The 16,819-nt window shown below is 34.4% G+C and overlaps 2 protein-coding genes across 2 annotated transcripts in view; both read left to right on the top strand.

Annotated features, from left to right (window-relative positions):
• LOC127946905 (receptor-type tyrosine-protein phosphatase eta-like) overlaps positions 1-2,047 on the top strand; it is a 62,905-nt gene extending 60,858 nt beyond the window's left edge. Inside the window, exons 32-33 of the mRNA XM_052543721.1 lie at positions 1,020-1,152; positions 1,576-2,047. Of these exons, the coding sequence (XP_052399681.1) occupies positions 1,020-1,152; positions 1,576-1,707 (265 nt within the window). The 3' untranslated portion in view covers positions 1,708-2,047. The remainder of the gene's footprint in view (positions 1-1,019; positions 1,153-1,575) is intronic.
• Positions 2,048-2,949: 902 nt separating this feature from the next.
• Positions 2,950-16,819, top strand: part of LOC127946708 (oxysterol-binding protein-related protein 5) — a 36,425-nt gene continuing 22,555 nt past the window's right edge. Inside the window, exon 1 of the mRNA XM_052543427.1 lies at positions 2,950-3,362. The gene's annotated coding sequence lies outside the window, so the exon portion shown is untranslated. The remainder of the gene's footprint in view (positions 3,363-16,819) is intronic.

The following is a 16,819-nucleotide window of genomic DNA, read 5'->3' on the forward strand; positions in this document are numbered from 1 at the left end:
TGCACTAATTACACACATACAGCTGAAGGCACTGATTATACACACACTTCTGAATGCACTGATTGCACAAAGCTGTAACCCATCACACACTTATTATATAACACCCACTTAGATCACTTTCAAACTGCCCAGTATTGTTCTGCACATATCCCTCTCCTAGCGATAGCTACGATACGTAAGCTTTTCTGTGTTAGTTTCTAGTTTTCATAGTCTTGTTTCAATTCCTTGTTTTCATAGTCTTGTCTCTTTTCCTAGTTTCATAGTCTTGTTTCAATTCCTTGTTTTCATAGTCTTGTCTCTTTTCCTAGTTTTCATAGTCTTGTCTTCGCTTCTAGTTTTCATAGTTTAGTCTTTTCCTTGCCTTGCCATGTTACTCATGTTTTGCTCTGGATACTGGATTACCCCTTTTGCTTAGCCCTCTGGATATTGTTCCCTCATCAAAGATCCATGCTTGCCCTAGGAATATTCTTTGTCTTGCACTCTATATACCTTTTTGCCAGTGTTTGACTCATGCCCGGTACGACCATTTCTCTGTCTAATAAATGCTTGCACATGTATCCGCACATCTCACTATTCATCGGCTCCCACGTTACACGGGAGGCTTCAGGCAAACAGGATTATTGGGATTAAGGTCCTCCTCCACCACTCCCAAAGTGAAGGGGGATCCATTTAATAGCAAGAACTTACACTTGAGGACCATCAATGAACAGCACTGACTTTAGGGGCTTGCTTGAATAAAGCAAGAAGGTAATTTGTCTTAAAAATGCACTGAATTTATCAGATGTAAAAATCTTTGGTGAAAAAGGTGAGTTGAACAGCCATTATATACACATTTTTATTACATTATAATGAGATCTTACACAGACAGAATTAACCAGACGTTAAACACAGTGTCCTAAATGAAGTGATGATTGACAATAGGTGAGAAACAAGCACATTAAATAAAAGTATGAACGGAAATCTAGGAATAATTTAAAATTAGAGTCCTTTGAAATGTATGAAATTTGCCTTTTTTTCAGTTCTGGTATGGCAACAGGGGTCTTCATTGCCATTGACCACCTGATCTTCCAGATTGAAAGAGACAGTATGGTGGATGTCTATGGAGTTGTTACTGATATGCAAATGCACAGGCCCCTCATGATACAGACTGAGGTAATATATTAATATAACATATTAATATAGAGGAATATTACAGGAACAGTACCAGTTAAACTCAACTGACAGCAGGTTACAGTGAAGCACCTAAAGGGTGGAAGAACTGAAATTAATCTTCTTTTTTTTATGGGTGTTTCTTAGGCTGTAAAACTGTTATAAAGTTTGTGAAATGGGCTCATTCACTTCAAGTGTCTCAGTGTATCACAAAATTATGTTAAAGAAAAGGAGAGACAAGTAATTGTGGTCACCAACATTATGCCACAATGTTTTCAATTGAGCTTACCTTTTACTGAACCCAGAATATTCCTTGACATTATCATTAAAGTGTGTAATGACATTTGTTTTAGTACTTCTACTAAGCTGCTAATTATAGTAAAGAAGACTCATATTTCTTTTGCACAATTTTATGTTGTTTTACAGGCACACTATTCTTACCTCCACCAGTGTGCGTATGACATAATTCGATCAAGAACTGGAACTAACATGGATTTAATTTATCAGAACACAGAAGCACCGCAAATCTATGAGAATACAGCATATCTAAAGCAATAAAATGGCCCTTGCCGATTTTATCAGACAGATTTAAGATTGTATACAGTACATTTTAAACTTGATTTCAAAATAATGAAATCCACACTTTACATATAGCTGGGTGTAATTTACTTCTTGCACACTATTCAAAACATGAATAACATTTTCATTTGAATGAATAAATTAAAAAGTTAAAAACACTGAAAATGCTGATACACTTGATCATGTAAATATGTCTGAAATCAAAATATATATTTTTTTACTTTTCCAAAGATCATATTTGTATAATTTGACATTATATATTCACTGTAACCCCTCTACATTTGTATAAAACATTTATCACTTCTCATGTTATTTTAAAAAATACATTACATGTAGTACATTTTTATAGGGTTATTTTCAAAACAAATTGCTGATCAAGATTATTTGCTTGGGATTTGTAATTTATATACTTAATGTTGCACTGGATATCAGCATAGCTATGAATATATATAAACTCTATATATAAACTCTATTTTCTTTTTTTTTCTTTAATCAACACTTGTAATATAATACTTTAAAAAAAATATTGATGCTTTTACTTTTGTTTCAAATACATGACTGTTGTTCAACCATGGCTTCTATATCTTTTTTGAACATATTTGTTAATATGTTTATATGGAACATTATCTTCTTCTTTCACTAGAGGGCATACAAGCACTTTTCCTGTCTTTACACCTCATAAAGTTAAGCAGAGAAATCAAGCAGTCATATTTCACACTCAGTTTTATAGTCCCCTTTTCCTGCTGGTCACCTGAATTATGCAATATTTAGCAAAAAAATATTGATAACCATCAGTTAATTCATATCAAATGACAATAAGTGATTTGTAGTCCTGTTAAATCAATCACTAAAAACAACATTAAACAAATAAATAATCGTTTCATAACCTATATTCAGATAATGGAAATTGTGTCCATTCATTGGGATTCTCCACTTTTTGGTAATAAGTAATATTATCAATAACTAATACGTGTATTTCCATTACCCATTTTTGCATTTTGTTACATTATGCCACGTTTAGTTTATGTTTGTATGCAATAAAAGATCATTGATTAAACGTTTGCTCTTAATATGCATTTCTTAATAAAAATCTGATACTGTTTATAAGTAGATGTGTGAATCAGACAAGAAGGCTAAAAGTTGTGCTGTCCAGCTTGACGTCAGGCTTCACGAGGGTTAAATCCAGCGCACGCGTTTCCACTCTGACTGGTTAAGCGCCTCCTTTCCTCCAAAGGCATTTCCTGGCGTCCGTGCGCGCTCCCGGAATACACAGCTGCACGCCAGCGGTTGTGGCATGCTATGGACCGCTATTTTATCTCGCCGTCATCATCCATCTCTTAAAGATGCAGGTGTGCGCGGTAAACTCCCAACTTTGAAACGTATTGCGTCTGGAAAACAGCGTTTAGAGCGGCCTTTCCACAATTTGAGACGGCATACGGCGCGAGCGTTACTTTGTGTCGGGACGAACGGGAGCGTCGCACTGTTCCGTTCCATTTAATTCGTGATTGACGGCTGCTGAGGTGTGATCTGAACCCCGTCAAACCCAAACCGAGCCGTTCTAGACCCGATGAAGTCGCTCTAGATCTCCTGCCACGTTTCGCTCTTCGGGGGCTGAAGTTGCGACTATAACAGAGGTAAGACAAAACGATAGAAATATGAAAATATGACTGTATTACAGCTGCTGTGCTTTGAGCAGGGATGGAACGATGGGCTGCTGTTCAGAATAAATAATCACAAAGAGCTGCACTGGTTATTGAATGTCCTCTGAGGCATCCATCCATCAGTCCATAACCAGCACGAATCCTTCTGCATTGTTCCGTTATATATTTCATATGTGACACACATTTCACATAAAGTCGCTTGCTGTCCGCCTCATCCCTTATTTAGACATTATTGAACAGAATCCTATTGGCAAAAAGTATAGAATATTGAAGTATTTACATTAAACACTGATGCGTTAACACCTATATTTGTTAATTTATTATTATTTGTATTTATTTATTTATTATTAATTGAAATATTTAAATAAAAACATTTGTGCGATTAAGTATAAATATTCTAATTGGCAGAGTAGCCTATCAGCTCAGTTCACTTTACAAGTGATGCAGTTTAATATAAATGCATTCAATATGATGTTAATACATATTCATGTAGTATAGTTTATATCATATAATATTTAATTGATTTATAAATGAAAGTAACCTAATTAAGCCATAAAGTATGAGGCCTTTTAGTATTGTTCATTTTGTCACAGTATGGGTGAATGCTTTATTGACCAATCAGCATCAATAATTGTAATAATAATATACACATATTTAATATTTTGTTAACATTATATGAATTATATTCAAGGAATAGTTCACCCAAAGTTGAACATTTTCTGAAAATGTGTTCACCCTCAGGCCATCCAAGATGTAGATGAGCTTGTTTTTTTTTTAAATCAGATTTTGAGATATTTTGCCTTTCATCTCTTGCTCACTAATGATCTGCAGTGAATGGGTGCCGTCAGAATGAGAGTCCAAATAGGCTATCTATCCAAAAGTAATCCACTCCACCCACTCCAGTCCAGTTCATCCGTTAATATCTGGTGAAGTGAAAAGCTGCATGTTTGTTACAAGCAAATCCATCATGAAGATGTTTTTAACTTCAGCATACCTTAATCCATAACAATGCTTCCTCCATCGAAAATCTCCAAATTATTCTGATAAAGAAAAAAACTCATCTACATCTTGGATGGCCTGCCCTGTGGGTGAGCAAATTCTCATGAAATGTACATTTGTGAGTGAATTATTTCTCTAACGTTATCGCTGTTTTTACATCTGATGCTATAAATAGCATCACTTCTGTTTTTATCATGTCACGACCCCGCTGACGTCAGCTGAAGTCATTTCATTCACCACCAGCAGTAGGGGGTAAATACTGTGTCCACCTAACCAGAGTTTGCTTGAAAGTTTCTCTTTCATTAGAATAAAGGAAATGTATCTTGATATACACAACGCTAGTTCAACCCTGCTCATTAAAACGGTCGACCGCTAGTTCACATTCAGGACCAGATTGCTCAGACAGAAATCAGTCAGTCAGGCAGTGATATTTTGGGAAGAGCAAACCAAGAATCAAGCTACTCTAACAGCCCAAGTGTTTGTTCCTTAATTTATTCGTACCCTCCTGTTCCAACTGTGGCTTTTCTCGCTGATAGCTCTTTGTAAGAACTCCAGACAGCTGAATTCTTTTGAAGGGGTTGTTGGCCTTCCTGTCTGAACAGCTGAGCTCTGTAACGTGGTTTCTGATATTAAAGCCAGAGCTGTTGCTGGATTGTAAAAAAAAATTAAAAAAAAAACTTGATTGTTGCTTAAATAAGCTATTTGTAAGTAAATTCGCATGAAAAAAGGGAAACACTGTGTGGCTTCGTGACACTATCCAAAAAAATAAAATTATATAAATATACACGTGTGAAACTTGATAGTGTTAGTTTTGGGCGGGACTATTTGTTTTTTCGACCAATGGCAATTAGTAGGTAGTACTTTAGTTCTTGGTGTATAAAAAAGAAATACAAAATCAAAACAATTAACAAGTAGAATCCTATGTGTTTTTGTTTTTGATCATCCCGTTTCACTTGGAAATGTCGTGTAATAAAACTGTTTTGGTGCGCTGTTTCAGACTAACTTCAAGGTAACACGATTGTCTCTTTTATTTTAGCATTATTGCAACATTTTTAACAGAGCTCTGTGTTAATTTGCTTGGAGCTGCTACATTCCAGCAGTGCCAAACTCTTCATATTTAGCCTTTCATCCACAAGTACTGCATTCCAATAGGAACTGCTGATTACTCATGCTTGGCTCATGTTTGAAAGCTTGAAATATGGCCAGGTTGTTTCTAGCAATGCATCTGCTTGCGAGTGGTCTTGAGTGGATTTAAAAAAAAATTAATCATCAATAAAAATGTTAACTGGTTTTATAAACCTTTGCTATTGCACATAACGATGCATTGATGTAGAGTTCTGGCTGATTATGATTAATAGGTGATTATTTTCACATCATGGCCAATGATCTATACTTTTATCTGTTGTAGAAACGCATAAATCTAATCTAAAATGTACAATGTGAAAAATATTAGACCATGTATTTTTGTCTTCTAGAAATTATAGGGTAGGACTTTTTAGCAAACAGCACATATCTTTTTAGGTACTGTAGTGAACCATAATTTGCTACTTTTAGTCAATGAGGAGCATTTTATTGGACAAAAAGTTGGACACACCCATGAATTCAGGATGAGTACCGTATTTTCCGCACTATAAGGCGCACTTAAAAGCCTTTAATTTTCTCAAAAAACGACAGTGCGCCTTATAATCTGGAGCACCTTATATATGGATCAAGGCGCTCTGTCATAATGTTGACATTTCCTTTAGCACAGCTCCAACTAGTGGATGCATAAAGCAAACCTTTAAAAAAAAAAGAAGTATCTTCTATTCTATGCGCCTTATAAACCGGTGCACCCTATATATGAAAACAGTTCTAAAATAAGCCATTCATTGAAGGTGCGCCTTATAATCCGGTGCGCCTTATAGTCCCGAAAATACATATATTATTATTATAGTGTTTCCAAAGACTATACATTTTAAATTAATAATGCATTAACAAAGTTAACAAATACTGTACAACTTTTGATTTCTACAATTAAGGCCATAGCCTAAATGTTGAAATTAAGAATGTTGTAGAAGTGCAGTTTAGTAATAGTAAATGTTAAATAATATAGTTAAATAGTTTAATAAATAGGACATTATTGTAAAGTGTTACAGATTTTTTACATTTGACAACACAGAAAACATTTCATCACTGGATAGGTTTTTTTTTTGACATCATCGTGTCAATTGATTTTGATTAATATCCGCGAGGGAGAGAGAGCAACGTACGCGCCTGGCCGGGGCTCTCTCTCTCTCTCTGATCGTTCTTATATGTGCCCTGTTCAACTGACAGGACTTAAAAACACATGTAAATGATAAACTTTCACTCTATAATGGTTAAGCTGTGCAATTAATCCGTGAATCACATTCGTCAAGGGCCGGGGAGCAGCTGGCCCATACGGTTAATGAATATCGGATCAACTTCGACAGCCTACATCGCACATCCTGCGTTGTGACTATCGTGGATTCGTACATTGCGGTATCGATGCTTAAACGACACATCGTGCAGTCCTACTTCAAAGTTTAAATGCTAGCATAATGCTAATGCTAAAGGCTAATCTCATGTTTTGCACTAATTTTGATTTTGTCAAAATTAGTCCAAATTTGTAATGTGCATATATATGCTTTTGTACATAAATGCAATGCAATGTATTAATCGTCTATGTTGAAAGCTTTAAAAGTGTGCTGATCTTTGACATTAGGAGTTTAAAATAAGTCATGCTGTATTTGTTTTCCATTGAGTAAAGTAGCTTATGGCATGTTTACACAGCTACGTGTATGTGTGCACACACACAACCAAACCTCTCTGTCTTCTTCTTTTACAATTCATAATTCGATTTAAGATTTACCATGTTTCTTTAACCCTAGAAGTATGAGTGCTGAGTCTCCCATCTTAGCTCATGGGACAACAGAACTCTTTGTCAATGGAAAAAGATGGACCTAAAATCTTGTAGTCGCTATACCTGCTAATGTTAAAACCATCCAAATGCAGACCCCTTGGTACGTGAATATTTTAAATAGGCTACTATAGATACACCATATGTCATATAGGCTACCTCATCTATCATTATGAGTAGCTAAGTTTTTATTCATGATCCTGAATATATCAGATCATTTTGATATTTATTTCTTAATGCTACAGTCGTAGTGCATTCACTCAAATCATCTAGCACTATGTGTCCAGTAAATGCCTGGCCGGAGGATTTATTTTCTCTTGCCTGTATGCTTTCTTAACCACTTGATTTGTCCATTTTACCTGATTTAGAGAGCCATGATTGACACCGTCTGTAATTTACAGTGGAAGCCTCCAGATTACTCTGCCTTCCCAAATCAAGTCTACATGTCATTAGATGCTCCAGGCTGCTGTTCAAGTTCTCTTTGCTTTGACATTCAGTGTATGGAGCTTGGAAGACATCCTGCCCTACTTTCCCTCCTCTGAGGCTGCAGTCTGACTATGTTAAAAGAGTGCGTGCTATTCTGCACACACTCACGAGGGGGCTTGTTACAGAATGACACAGCACAGTACAGAGAAAGGTGGGGAAATATATAGGACATTTAAGACATAGTGGAAAGAGAACAGGAAATGATAGGTAGAACTGGAAAAAGGAACCGAAAACAGAAACTAAATGGATTTAATATCATACAGCTTTTAAACTGCAAGTTGTGATAACTGCTAGTCCATTACAGTAAGCTACAAAACATTTAGGGTAGATAACCGTTTCATACTACAGTTTTATTCTAGCTAGTTATTTTAGGTACTGTATCTGTATGCCTGGTCACAAAAATACACTTACTACATGTGAAATTGTTAATTTAGACCCAAGTGCTAAAGCTAAATGTTTTGTAGCATGTTTGTTATGTTAACACTTATGTGCACACACCTTGCGTTTCTGTAAATGCTAATTAATGCTAGCTAGCTAGCTGTTTTAAACACGGTGCCTGTGCGAACAAGCTATTTGTAAAGATTCCATGACTTAAACCTATTGCAAAGTCAAATTTCTAAATTAGACCCAAGTGCGATAGCTCAACATTTCAGACTAGCTATTAGCATGCTTGCTACATTATGTTAACATTTATACCCACAACATATTTCACTCAAGTATGTAAACTTAAATGGTGTAAGCTGATTTATGCTAACTAGCTAGCTTGACTAAAAAAAAAAGAACCCAGTTGCGTATTTTTATTATAGCGAAATAATTATATCCAGCAAGCGCCATGGATCAATGTTAGCAGTTAACGTGTGTGGTAGATTACATATTTTACTCTAAGTATGTAAACAAAAATGCTTTATGCTAGCCAGCTGTTTAATATTCTGATTCTGTCAATATAAGCTAGTCATAATGATTTCCATCTCTAGAACCTGTTTAGTAAGTTAAATTGTTACATTAGAGTGCAACAGCTCAATGTTTTAGAGTAGCGGGTAACACGCATGCTAAATGACGGTAACATGTCCTCAGCATATTTTACGCTAGTAAAACATTTCAAACTCGTGCTTTATGCTACCTAGCTGTTTTAGACTATGATTCTGCCCATAAACTTAGTCGTAAAAATTTCCATGACTCTCATTTAGCAAGTGAAATGGAGCATGAGCGTGATCCAAAATTGCTCACAGATTCAAAGAAACTAAACAGTTCACAGTGTTCCCTTCATGTTATGCCTTCTGGAATTGGAGATCTTTGAGCTGTAGAGGAGAACACTTCCTTAGAGATCGGGCCGTCCTGAGCTTTAATTGGCCCCACTAGATATTCCAAGGTAGCTTACTGTACATAAACACTCCAATCAAGTCTGTACTTAACGCCTGACTGTGCTTTATGAAGGGTAAACAAGTCTGTTCTCTCTTCCTTATGTCGGAAGAAAGCTAAGGGAAAGAAGACAAAATAAACAAACATACAAGAGGTGAATTATGAGGAGGACGAAATCCAGGCAGTTGTGCCAAGCTTACATTCAAAGAGCCTGTACAAAGTTATCAAATAGGTATAGCGCTAATGTCAAGAAATGTGATTAAAAACCATCAGAGTGATCTCATGTCGCATTGCGCACATGCAGAAGGGCGAGGGACGAGGTTCACGTACCCCTGTGCCAGCGGCGCTGATGCTCAACAGCCCTCCCTGCTTATGTTTACCTTGGCAACCAGCGCAGGGTGTAAACAAACACACCAGGTGTGCACCTTTGCAGCGTGTGCGTGCGGTTGGTAGGGGCTGAGTATAGTAACGTCCCGTGGGGAGTTGATGTACAGAAAGAGGTCAGCTGTGCTTCCCCACAAACCATCATTTCAGCAGAGAACTCTGATTTCTGTTATGAGCAGCCTGGTTTAAACTGAAGTCTACAAAGTTTCTGTTCTGAGCTGTTAGAGATAAATTTATATCTTGTTCTATTACATTGAAAAAAAAAATGTTTTTATAGAGAATTTTTGTAGATCTTGATTGGGTTCTTGAGTTGTTACATAAATCTTTAGAGATTAGTTTGTTTTTTCTTTTGCTTATGAAGAATGAAAACAAAAAAAATAGGAATATTAATTGACAACTAAGCACATTTGCCATTCATTTTCATGACTTTAATTAACAAAATGTTATCTTCATTTTTGTAATACAGCAATACAAATCATCCTCTCTTTGTGATGGTTTTAAAGTGAGCATAAATAATGGTATTCAAAGTGAAATGTAGCCTGATAATAATAATAATAAATGTCTGTACATGAAAAACTTTAATAATAAAAAAAATGGAGAGAAAAATACACACACATACAGGTATATATATAAGTATTTATACTAACCCTTGTATTTTTACTTACATCATCTATATTTTTAAAACAAAAATTGTCAGAATAGGAAAATTCTTAAAATAATCTGAAAATAGAATACACAAACAGTTCATTCTATTAAATGTATATGTTTTAAATAAAACTTTATAATATTCTAATATTATTATTAATGAAACTTTCTTTTAAAAATGTTTTACCTATATTTTATTTATGTATTTTATTATTATTATTATTTTTTTACCTATATTATCTAATAAAATAAGCATAGCAACAGTATGCTAATCTAAAGATTTCCATCGTGGTCAGTTTTCATCCATGCATTGATTAACTGAATTGCTGTCATTATTAACCCCTTGATAGTCATTGTATAATTAACACACTCAGTGTTTTTACATACGACTCACCGGATTGAGAAATACTTATACCTTTGCAGCTTTTTTTTTTATTTTATTTTTTTTATCAGAACTTGCTTTAAAATTAAGCTTCAGTTTTTTTCTGCTGTTGTTTGCTCGTGACCCCATTTTGAAGGCATTTAAAAGGTTAAACAATACCAGGAACAATGAATGAGATGGACCAGTCCCAGTATTGTTAGAACTTGAAGACATTTGGAATCCAGGTTCCACCAATGCAATTCCTCCAGGATTTAATGTCAGCTTGACTGTATGTTTTGGTTTGTTAGAGGTGTGTGTAAATGGGACATCTAATCATTGACCAAGCAAACATGATTTGTGTTATGTTTGCAAAGTTTTATAGCACTTGGTAAAGGTTTAACGGATTTTACCTTGGTAGACCTAGATTAACTGTGTGATAGGTTAGTATACGGGGCAGCTGACTGAAGTTTATTGAATTTAAAGGAATATCTCACACAAAAATGAATATTCTGTAATATACTCATGCTTATGTTTTTTCCAAACCTTAGGAGCACAAATATATATTTTTTGAAAGATGTACACAAAAATACAGTGAAAGTCTATGGTGGTCCAATCCTTGTTGTTTTGGACCTCATGGACTTTGACTGTATGGAGAAGAAAAACACTAAAACACTAAAAATATTTTTCTTTGTTTTTCACAGATAAAATAAGGTTTTGAATTAATTGAGCATGAATAAATGATTTCAGGTGTAACTATCCCTTTAAATTAAAGGAGGTCAGTGGGTCTCTTTTAATGTCCCACATTTCTAAACTGATTTTCTCACATCACTTTTTTAGCAAATTAAGTTTGTCTTTTGCATTGTAAGAATCATTACAAATAGCAGTTAAAGGAATAGTTCTTTTAAAAATAAAACGCATTTGCTCTCTCACAAACTGTTTCAAACCCATATGACTGACTTTCTTCTGAGGAACACAAAAGGAGATATTTAGTAGAATACTTCAGCTGCTCTTTTCCGTATTGTCAAAAAAAGTAGATTTTACAAAAATAAATAAATAAATGCTGTTTCTGCCTTTGAAAATCCCACATTTAGCTGGATGATTATTCATTAAAGTTTGTGATCTTGAAAAAAAATTGATAGAAACACTAATGTTTGATTGTAAATCCATTTTAATAATGTGGCTTGATGATTCACTTTAAAGATTGTATCGTTTACATTGTTTGCCATTAGGTGGTGACAAGTGACTGTTTAAAAATGCATTTGTCAATGTCAGTCATTAAAGAGATTAATTAAAGAAATATGTATTATGAGAATGAGTATCTTTAGAAGTCATTGAATTATTTTGTTCCCCAGTAGATTTGTTCAAAAATGATGATTCATTCAGTAATGAAACAAGTGAATGCTGTGTCCAAATGCTGTGTACTTTCTTGAGCACATACTTTTTTGAAAAGTAATTATAATGCCTACTCTTCTATGAGTACTATGAACGGACAAACTTCTTTTGTCGCACACTATTTTTCGTCTACTATAGTAGGGAAGTATGTGATTTTGAACGCAGCCGAAGTCTCAAAGTGAGTGAGCAAGTGAGCCATTGATTCATTCTTTCAAGAGATTTGTTTAAAAACACTGATTCATCCAGGGATGAAAGAAGTGAAGTCTTCTGGAGTGAGTCATTGAATAAATCACTCAAACCATTTTGTTTTCTATAAATAATTTATTCCATATTATTATTATTATTATTTTATATTATTATTATTATTATTATTATTATGTAGTATTATATACTATGCATGTTATCTACACTTAGAGCTACATTAGCATTTTCTAAAACCAAAAGACCATGTGTTAATTTTTGCAGCCCAGAGCTGGTTTCTATTGACCATGATTCAGTCAATAACCTCAGAGGACATCAGGATAAAAATAGACATATGCCGCTCTGGGAAAAGGACACTAAAGGTCAATAACTTGATGTTTTTTTTCCCATCACATTGAAGCCAACCATCAGTGATCACGTCCATTAGCATTTGTTCTCTTTCAGGTCAGATTATAAAGCATAACACTTGGGTAATCCCTCCTCTGCTTTAACACTCGAGCTGGTATTTGCAGGATTATTCCATCAGCACATGCACATGTGCAAAACTCACTTAAATTTAATACTGCAGAGAGACTGTTCTTTTTCTGTAGGAAAATCTGGAATTTAGGGTTGCGAATCGTTAGAAAATTTCCGGTTCCGGTTCCATTAAAATCGTTAAACAACTATTCAAAACATTGTGGTAACTAACTACTCAATGCTCAATAGTGTTTATTACTTACTGTCAACTTAATTTAAAGGTTGGCAATGTCAAAATTGAACATATATTACAGTATACATTTTTTTAGGTTCTGATTCTGGTTCCATTTAACTATTATTATGTTATTTTTACAATTTTACCTTCATTGAATGTAGTGTTGCTGGCAGGTGGTAAGTAATGTTGTGTAATGCTAGTCCATCAATCAGCATTTGCTTCAAAGTTATAATTTTTTACACTATCAATAATAATAATAATAATAATAATAATAATTTTGCTTTTTCAAGCAGGAATAAGCTGGTTGGCCAAATAGTCCCTTGAGGGCTAAGACACTTGTTAATTTCCCTAAATGAATGAAATATAAACTATTATACTTCTAACCATGTATACACACTGTCCATTAAGCCTCTATTTTACAATTAATATTGCAGTCAGGAGATGGTGTGATGCAATGAGTGGTTTCCACATTTTAAAACATTTAAAATGGATTAAAATAAATATTTTCTATCACTTTGTTTATCACTCTTGAAATGACCTGTACACTAAATAATCCATCCCTCATACTTACATACTTTTAGTGGTCAAAGTTGAAGTCAGTATGCATATCAATGACAATATTATGGTCTTGGTCATGTGTTGCACCAGAACCGTTTTTGGAACCGAAACTTAGAAATTGCTCACGGTTCCGGTTCTTTAAAAAAAAAAAAAAAAAACGTTTCGGTTCTCAACCCTAGTGCTGCATGTGAACATACTCCCTCTGACTCTATTATACAAACAGAACATCTTATCTGTCTTTTGGTACTCAAATGATTTATTGAGCCTATAGTTTCATCAAAACGTTAAGAAACAGACGCTGTTGAGAAGTTCTCTGCTAATAAGTCATATTTGAATATTCGAGCACTCATCAAAGTCATATTTCACTTTTTCCAAAACCAGAAGAAAGAATGATTTATTTTCATTATCATTCTTATCTTATCATTCTATTCTTATCATTAATTCATTATTTTATTACATTTTAATTGTAACTATTTTAACATTATTTTAATTGATCACAATTTTTATTTTTTTCAGATCTTATTACTATAATATGAACACTAAAATCATATTTGTATTGTAAAAAAAGCATGCATGGTGGAAATGAGAATTTGGAGAAGTTGTTTAATTTTCATTAATAACAGAATTTATTTATTTTTTTAAATTAAATTATATTATAGTATATACAAATATTTATAGGATTTTTAGCATTATTTCATTATTTCATTACTTGAAGTGATCATTATTAAGCACAATTCTCATTACTTTAATTTATAAATGTAACAAAAGCATGCATGATGGTAATGAGAACCTGGAGAAGCTGTGTTCAATTGTAAAAACAGAAATTACATTTTTAAGTAAAAAAAATAAAGTATATATTTTATATTATATACTCATTGGTTTAATATGGAAAAAAAAAAATCATATTTATAAATATATATAAAAAAAAAAACAACAACAACAACATAAACATAAACCTACGTTTTCACAATTTGCCCTTGTGTTTGTTCTCCAGTAATTATAACAATAGTAATGCAATAATATAATCATAATAATTAAGCAATAATTTGTAAGCAAAGTAGAAATGATAAAAGTCATCAGTGTAATAAAAGCAGTTGTAGTTAGAAGCCATATTGTTTAATGATTTTATTTTATGTGCATCGTATCAGTAGAATGTCTGGATTGCACTGATAACATTCTCTGGATCTTGATAACTAAAGGTTGATGAGGTTGAACGGGAAATGGAGTGAATGAACTGAAATCCTCTAGATTGTACTGGATGTATGAAGGGAATTTGTCACTATAATCCAGACATGTGTAATCAGATGTTAATTATGTATAGCTCTGCACTTGTCTGCAATTGGTGTTTATGGGGAGGATAAGAAACAAAGTGTAATTTCAGAAACCGGAAGAAACTGCAGAAACGAGGTTGTGTGGTGCTGCGGGAGAGGGAGGGAGACCTTTTACCAATGTTTTTAAATTCACGTTCATCTGCTTTGACCTACATAAGACACATTAAAGTCTGTGTTAAATGGAGTGTGTAATGTGATGTCGGGTTATGATGGAAAGACACAGCTGCTCGAAATAGCACTGAGGTACAGACACACCACCATTAGCTGGTCGCTAATGCACAACGCCAATGAATAAATAAAACTCCCAGACTAAAACTATAAAACGATATATATATATATATATATATATATATATATATATATATATATATATATATATAATTAAAATTACATAAAAAATAAATAAATAAATAAATAATGGGAGTTTTCTTGAGTTTATATTTATAATTCTTTGGTGTTCTGCAGAAGAAAGAAACTTATACAACCATAACTTGAGGGTTAGTAAATGATGACAAAAGTTATTTTTTGGGGTGAACTATCCCTTTAAGTCATGTATGAACATGTTTAGAGTTCATTAGAGTAGTGATGTCTCATTATTTTGAATCAGATGTGTTCATTTGAGCAGAACCAGCCTGAAGGATTCATTCAGGAATTAGACTGACACACTTCTGAATCAAATAAAAAAAAAATTACATATGGATTGGAACTAGATGAATAGTAAATAATATCAGACTTTGAAGAACAGTGATTCTTAAGTCAACTATCCTTTTAATAATTTTTCAAACCTGACTTTGTTTCCAGACTTCTATTTGGCAGTCAGGTCACAGTTTTCAAGGGTTACCCTGGCCTTCAAAAACAACATTTGCTCAGTCCCTTTAGTGGTTGTATCCCTGAATAGAACCAAATCAAGCCTCTCAAAGAGCTGTAATTGCTGCTTTTCAGACAATAAAGTAGGACTGAGCACTGTCGTCCCCCAGAATGAAGGTACAAGCTGGCCAATGACCTTGTTATTGGTCATGGTCGCCCACGAGGCCGAACACATCATTAGTAGAGCTGAGAGCCAGGAGGCCATGCTTCGGTCTATTTAAAGTGGCTGCTCAGTGGGAAGCCAGCTAGTGCTTTTAGACTTTCCCCATGTGAGGGCCTGAAAATACCACCCTGATCTGCTTTTAGCAGACTTCAAACTTCAGTCAGACTTGAACACTAATATGTAGGTGTGATCTTTATTTTTGCCTTGACCTGGAGCAGTGTCAGGTCTGAAGCCAGTTAAACCAGTTTAAAATCATCATGGGTTGGGATTTTGAGTTTTTGTCGTGGGAAATCCAACACCTTGCCTTGGTTGTTTGAAACGGTTTACAACCGCAAAAAAAGGCAGTGTTATTTTTGGCCAAGTCAGCATAATAACTAGAGCTACAACTTGCAGTTATATTTATTGATTGATTATTCGGTAGATTTTTTTTATTTATTGGATAAAAAGCAATGTTTTTCTGTATTTTATGCTTTATATTATGCACTTCAAAGAAACTCATAGTTTAACGCAAATGACGTTATCAGATGCTCAGGCTTTTCCATGCACAGAATATAGATGTGCACAACAGGTACCACAACAGGAACACAATAAACAGAACAGAGAGCAGAGCTCAGGAACTTGTTGACCACATACTCTGAGACAGACCAGATGCCAGGCAGGTAGAACCAGGGCAGGACACATGGGGACAGGTCAGGAACTCGAACACAAGACAGGACAAAGCTCCACAAAAACATGTTAAATCCAAGACAAAGAATATAAGCCAATGAACTAATAAAATGTAAAGTAACAAAATAAGAAATTACCAATTTAACCAACTTAAGAGAATGATCAAACAAAACCAAGAATCAAGACTAGAAAACTAAATAAATATTACAAATGAAAGAAAAGGGCAAGGACAAACAAATTACTAAAAGAAGGAGCAAGACAAGAACATAGAATCACAAGGACTAGACAAAACAAGGGCACAAGACCACCCAGACAGGGAGGGATGGAGACACTGACACATATTCAGCCACATCCACATACAGAAGGGGTGAGAATGACAACGGAGCAGCAAACACAAAAGTGTAAGGTGC

This window comes from Carassius gibelio, chromosome A25, assembly GCF_023724105.1.
Source record: "Carassius gibelio isolate Cgi1373 ecotype wild population from Czech Republic chromosome A25, carGib1.2-hapl.c, whole genome shotgun sequence".
Lineage (NCBI taxonomy): Eukaryota > Metazoa > Chordata > Actinopteri > Cypriniformes > Cyprinidae > Carassius > Carassius gibelio.